Genomic DNA, 7202 nt, shown 5'->3' on the forward strand with positions numbered 1-7202 from the left:
TTATCGGGTCCTCTCGGAACTGCGCACCCTCAGCAGAAAGGTGCCTGCTGTGCAGGATTTGGAAAGGAATATCTCCTCGTTGAACCTATTTCAACGGTACAGGGTATAGAGATACTGGGGGATAGAAGACAGTTAAGAAGGCTTGTTTTCCTCGGTTCTCTCTCTCTCTCTCTCTGTCCTGGCAACTCAATTTTGATAAGGAAGGGAAATTTGGAATCATTGGGGAAATGGGGTATGGAATGGAAATCATAGCTCAAATATGGTAAAAGGGGGTGGGATTTGTGCTATGCCATCGCCTTTCCTTGCTCTCTTTAAACTTAAACCGTCATTCCTCAAAACATCTTTAAATTGCTACGTTCTTGGGATTTGGGGGGAGAAAAAGTTTGGGGATGATTGCCAGGACAAGAAAAATAACAAATTGGGAGAATGAAGCCATTCTTATAAAGGGCTGGAATATGGGGGTCTGTGGAGCCACTATGTCTCTCCATTTTTGTTCTCACCAGTCGGGTGGTTTTTCGTTGGTTACCACCAAACCAGAAAGGCTCTTATAGTCGCCTTCTACGACACGCATGAGCTTACGGTGGCTCAATTCTTTTCCCTCTCAGTTGAGGGACCCCGGAGACCACATGGGGGAGGTCACGCATTAGAACAGATTTTTACCAGTATGAGTCTTGACGTGTTTTTTTTAATGTGCACCCTGTCTAAATGCCTTTCCACAAGTAGGACATTTAAATAGTTTTTCTCCTGTATGAGTTTTGGTTGGTGTGTACTAGAAAACTGTATTTTCTGATAAATGCTTTCCCGCAGGTAAGACATTTGAATGGTCTTTCTCCCGTATGAGTTCTGGCGTGTACTTGCAATGTTTGTTTTGTGATGAATGCCTTTTCACAGGTCAGACATTTGAATGGTTTTTCTCCCGTATGAGTTCTGATGTGTCTTTTCAATACTTGTTTTGTTTTAAATGTCTTTTCACAGGTCAGACATTAGAATGCTTTTTCTCCCGTATGAGTTTTAATGTGTCTTTTCAATTTTTGTTTTGTTATAAATGCCTTTTCACAGGTCGGACATTTGAATGGTCTTTCTCCTGTATGAGTTCTCATGTGTCTTTTTAAATTTCCAACGTGATTAAATGCCTTTCCACAGGTCAAACATATGAATGATTTTTTATCATGAGTTGTCATGTGTTGTTTTAAACTTGAACTGTTGATAAATGTTTTTCCACAGGTCAAACATTTGGATGGTCTTTCTTCTGTATTTCTCATGTGTCTGTTTAAATTTGAAACCCGACTAAACGCCTTTCCACAGGTCAAACATATGAATGATTTTGGAGCATGAGTTGTCATGTGTTGTTTTAAACTTGAACTGTTGATAAATGTTTTTCCACAGGTCAAACATTTGAATGGTCTTTCTTCTGTATGATTTCTCATGTGTCTTTTTAAATTTGAAACCAGACTAAACGCCTTTCCACAGGTCATACATAAAAATGGTTTTTCACCAGTATGAGTTGTCATGTGTTCTTTTAATCTTGAACTGCTGATAAATGCTTTTCCACAGGTCAAACATTTGAATGGTTTTTCTCCGGTGTGGCTTCGTGTATGTATTAAAAGTTTTGATCTACAAGTACATACTTTCCCACAAATATGACATTTATGAGACATATTTTTAGGTTTCTCATGGGCTTTATCTTCTTTTTGAACATCAATGGATGACTTGAAGATTGAAATTGTATCGTGATTGGTTTGGACATCAGTGCCAGGCTTGTGCCATTCCACACAACTGTCCGTAGTTTCATCGACATCAATTTCAACTTTTAAGTCTTCATGAAGTCCATCATTCAAATACTGATCACAGCCATCAACATCGTTGTTATCTGTAAATTGATAAGAGAATTCTTAGCTCAAGGAAACAATTAACTTAAACATTTATTGAAGTGAGAAATCAACCCCACTGATAGAAATGCATGATAGGCATAATTAACATAGATTGTTGACTGGGAGATGTCTGCAGCAACAGAAGAACTAAACTATATCCTAACTATGAATGAGAACATCCAAATGTTGAGATTTCTCAAATTTCGAGCTTACAAATCAAAAGATAAACTTTCACATCTTTTTCTCATTAGTTTCATTACACAAACCATTGTCAAATAATTTGACACCATAATAAATAATATTTAGTTAACTGTTCAAACTACGAAATAGGCCTTACAAAAATAAATTAATGAATAAATGAATGAATAAATATATAAACAAATAAATACATTTTTCAAAATTATGATAACGATGACGAACAATGATGAAGGTGATGGTGATGATGATACAGTGGAACCTCCCGATTACGACACCTCCGAATAACGACAACCTCCTGATAACGACATTGACCCGTGGTCCCGATTTTTTTTCTATATAAGATCAGTAAAAATAGCCTCCAAATAACGACGCACTTTTTGATAAAACCTCCGAATAACGACATCATTTTGGCGATTTTCGGCAGGTTTCGTAGATATCTGATACTAAAGATACCGAGTATGAGTACTCAAAGTTTATAAAAACGATTCCTGCTTGAACCAATGAGAACGCAGCTTTTTTTTTTTTTGACGAATCTTGGCTGATATGCATTAATAAAAACCAAGGTATAAATGTAAGTGTAAGCAAGTAAACACAAAATCTTGGAAAATGTGATATTATGTGGTGATAGAAGTAGTAGTAGTAGTAGTAGTAGTAGTAGTAGTAGTAGTAGTAGTTGTAGTAGTAGTAGTAGAAGTAGTAATAATAATAATAGTAGTAGTAGTAGTATAGTAGTAGAGTAGTAGCAGTAGTAGTGTAGTAGTGTTTTTGTGGGAGGAGGAGGAGGAATTTTGTTTGTTTTAAAGGGTTTTACAGCGCCTGTGACACATCTGTCATATCAGCGCCAGTAAAGAGGAAGAAAATTGGATAGTAAAAAACATTCTAGATTTACAATTGAAATGACATAAGAAAAAGTAAGACAAAGGGGAATGGTTTACATAGGGAACAGATGTAGATTCCAGGAGCACACTATCAGTGTACTCAGTTCAGATCACCTAAAAGTCTCATCCAGACACACGCACAAGAACCCTCTTAGAGGAATACACTACAATGTTTTGTTTGTTTTGTCAATGTTAATAAAAACTGGTCCCGCGGGCCTTACCACGCCAACAATTATTGCAAATTCCTCCAAAGTTACAACATGTGATGCCGTCATTTTTTGCATGTAGGCTTATATTTTAAGTGACATTACGAATTTTGAATACCGATAATGATTGACCAAACAGTTATCTCAGAATGCAGATTTTCTTTGATCTCTTCATTGTTTGCAATAAAATATGACTCAAACTTTAAAATAAATACAGTAATGGTGTGTTAATTCTTTTTCCAAAACAGTCCAACAAAAAACAGGACTGAGACAATTTTGGAGCTCTTCGTAAGGAAAGAAACACACAACTTAAGAGAGAGCATGACCAATACGTCACTGACATGATCAAAGCTGAGTCCAATTCTAATATAAACCTGAACGGTGGCATAACAAATCTCTTCTGGAAATACATCAAATTTAAACGCAGGGATACATCAGGCATAGCTGTTTTACAAAAACCGGATGGTACAGAAAATATTCTCGAGCCCTAGGTCTGGAAGGATACTTGGAATCTAATCAAAGGGTAGCAGGCAATTGTTACTGTTCATCACTATGAAAAAATTTGGACGCAATGGGTTGACAATATGCTTTTGGGATGTAAACAGTAAATTTTTTTCATTTCCTCCAGTGAAGAGAGGTAATTTTATGACCCACTCATAGCTCAATGACTGGTTAATCAAGTTGTCGTGAGTGTTAAATGGTCAGTTGATCTCTTACACTTAACACATAACTTGATTAAATTATCAAATAAATATCATTGTAAATGTGAAATCTTTACCATTGGATTGTGTGTCAGGTTTGACTCCCAGAAGAGCTGCTAGCTGTTCCTCTGTCTCCAGTGTGTCATTCATCAACATCTCTATCATTTGAGTCACAATCGATTCTGTAGCAAGACTTGCATAGCCAGCTGAAATTGATACACAAAGAAAGCAAGGGAGGTCTTTCCATACATAAGCTGATTATATTTGAAATTATGATTAACTATCTCATCATGATGTGAAGTTTATCTTGTTTAGATTTAATAGCTATATCTACACATCTTATCATGTGTTAAGAATGTTTTCTCTCATAGATACTTTTGTCACTCGTTCTTAATCTCTATGGAAAAGTTGATGTCTATTGGCTGATGTGTATCACAAACAATTTCATCAAAAGAGATTCAAGGGTTATCCCCATATTTGTCGACAGCTGAATAATAAGCAAAACTACAGTGGAGGGTAGATATACAGGCGACTCCGCTTAATCGCACACCCTCTGGAGTTCGGGTTAGTGCGTCATTAAGCAGAGTGTACGATGTAGCAAAGAATCTAAAAATAGTATCTAACACCAGCTTTCATGTGCCATTTAAGTAGGACCTTCTGCTCTGAGTATTCTATGGACTTGGGACTGTCATGTTCAAGACATGGCATCATAAAAAGGTTTTTGTTTTTTTTTCTTTGTTGTTTTTGATTATTGCAGAATATTGTGAAGAAATATTTCCTTCACTCTTCTGTATATGTTAAAATCAACTCACTTTTCTCTAGAATCTCCCATACTTGGGTCCTTAATCTCGATTGTTGATGAGTCTCATTCTCTGCCTTCAAATTTTGTGATTCTGTTAGAATAATGATAGCAAAATTCATAAGAAGAAGAAGCAGGAGAAGAAGAAGAAGAAGAAGAAGAAGAAGAAGAAGAAGAAAGAAGAAAGAAGAAGAAGAAGAAGAAGAAGAGAAGAAGAAGAAGAAGAAGAAGAAAAGAAGAAGAAGAAGAAGAGAAAAGAAGAAAAGAAGAAGAAGAAGAAGAAGAAGAAGAAGAAGAAGAAAAGAAGGAAGAAGAAGAAGAAGAGAAGAAGAAGAAGAAGAAGAAGAAAGAAGAAGAAGAAGAAGAAGAAGAAGAAGAAGAAGAAGAAGAAGAAGAAGAAAAGAAGAAGAAGAAGAAAGAAGAAGAGAGAAGAAGAAGAAGAAGAAGAAGAAGAAGAGAAGAAGAAGAAGAAGAAGAAGAAGAAGAAGAAGAAAAGAAGAAGAAGAAGAAGAAGAAGAAGAAGAAGAAGAAGAAAGAAGAAGAAGAAGAAGAAGAAGAAGAAGAAGAAGAAGAAGAGAGAAGAAGAAGAAGAAGAAGAAGAAAGAAGAAGAAGAAGAAGAAGAAAGAAGAAGAAGAAGAAGAAGAAGAAGAAGAAGAAAAGAAGAAGAAGAAAAGAAGAAGAAGAAGAAGAAGAAGAAGAAGAAGAAGAAGAAGAGAAGAAGAAGAAGAAGAAGGAAGAAGAAGAAGAAGAAAAAGAAGAAGAAGAAGAAGAAGAAAAAAATAAATAAATAAGAATGCACCCAAAAAGACTGAACATGACAGTTCTTGCAAGAGTTATGCAATGCAAGGCGGAAAGTCAACAGAGAGGAGGAAGACAAAGGAAAATGTGGCAGAAAAACATCAAGGATTGGACAAGACTGATGCTAAACGAGTTGATAGAAAAGGTAAATGGTTGAAATGAGTGGCACTGGATTGTAAAGGCTGCATCCCTGGAGTCCTCCTCAGATGACCCCTGGTCATGGAAATGAGTGAGTGAGGAATGATGTTTGTAAAGACTCAGGGTTTTACAAGACAACAGTTTAAAAAAAAATAAAAATGTAACCTCAGTATTATGGGACATCCCAACTCTGTCACTGATTTTGTGTAGCTGTTGTGAGAAATAAAAAGAGACTCGATTGAAACAATAACTGGCAGACCAAATGAGAAATCTCATTATTTTTAGAGTTCTCAATTATTCATGAAAAAAGTCAAGAAGAAACTACAATCCATCTCTAGATTGAAATATTGCTGTTCCATACACTTGTAGCTGACAATAATTTACATCTAGTACTTGAAAACAGATAAGCAAATATTATTTTATTTGTATGTAAAATATAGTGATTTTGAATTGGCACCTTTAAGGTGAAATGGGAGGGATGAGGTGGAAATGATGTGAAAAGGATATTGAGGGGAAAGACAAGACAGTAACAGTAATAGTAATTGTCAACTCCCTGATATTACCAAGGCTTTGGTCGTAGAAAATTGTTATTCGAAGGTATCTCTTGTGATAGAATTATGGATGAAATCGCTCTCTCCCCCCCCCCCCCCCCCCTCCCCCTTCCAACTCTCCATCCATTGTCTCTCTATTGACTGGAAAACTAGGCACCCTACACATCAGAGAAGAGAAAGCCCATACTCAAAATGGACAAATATTCACAAGTCATTTACAATATCACAAAATTACCTTGTCTAGTCTCCAAAACCATAGACGTGATCTCTGAACCAAAACCACTGGAAGGAACAGGCTCCTCACTAATAGTTCTATAACTCTGGTCATCTTTGTTGACATTGGAGGGTTCCTGGGGAATACAGGAAGAGAATGAAAAAATACAATAAAGCTATAGATTTTTATAACAATGTTGGACAACCACTGCACTACAAAACTTGTTACAAACAAAATCAAGACATCTTGTCTGTGTTAAATGGAAGTAAAGATAAAGGGAGTAAATCTGACTCATGAATGAACAAAACAAACGACCAAAGGCCAAAACGTCATTTGTTTTGTTTTGTTTGTTCATTCATGAGTCAGATTTACTCCCTTTATCTTTATCTCCATTTTATTGACTCATTTAGCCACCTCTAGCTATTTGTCTGTGTTAACTCAATTCCTCCATTTCACATTTTCAAAACTAGAGATCAATTGGTCAGACAGACCAGACAACGAAAAGTCACAAAGTGTTTTGGAGACTCCTGTATTCTTCTAAGATAACGAATGGTTTTAATCTCTGTTTTTTTACTTAATAATCATCATTATCTTCAACAATCATCATCATTATTATTATCGCCTTTGCCACTGTTACAGTTATTACTATTACCATCATCACACATCTTCATTATCATCATCATCATTCAGAGACTATAACTACGAAAATGAAAAAGAATATCTCACCTGACATTGTGTCCCATGTGATGATGTCACAGAAAAAAGCTCTGTTGATATTTTGTCTTCAAGTTTAACTTCACCAATACAATGCCTGTGAATCTTCATCTTTAAGTTTAACATTGCATCA

General features: G+C 35.9%; 1 protein-coding gene across 1 annotated transcript; it reads right to left on the minus strand.

Moving 5' to 3' along the window:
• Positions 1-7196, minus strand: LOC144961754 (uncharacterized). The gene is made up of 5 exons (XM_078894841.1): positions 7082-7196; positions 6377-6491; positions 4667-4747; positions 3932-4060; positions 1-1870 (listed from the first exon to the last, which is right to left on the minus strand). The coding sequence occupies exons 1-5, from the start codon at positions 7193-7195 to the stop codon at positions 984-986; spliced, it is 1326 nt and encodes a 441-aa protein (XP_078750967.1). The 5' UTR covers position 7196; the 3' UTR covers positions 1-983.
• Between the last annotated feature and the right edge of the window lie 6 nt (positions 7197-7202).

Source organism: Berghia stephanieae, unplaced genomic scaffold, assembly GCF_034508935.2.
Source record: "Berghia stephanieae isolate SIO BIC M18660-M18661 unplaced genomic scaffold, UCSD_Bste_1.3 scaffold3986, whole genome shotgun sequence".
NCBI lineage: Eukaryota > Metazoa > Mollusca > Gastropoda > Nudibranchia > Aeolidiidae > Berghia > Berghia stephanieae.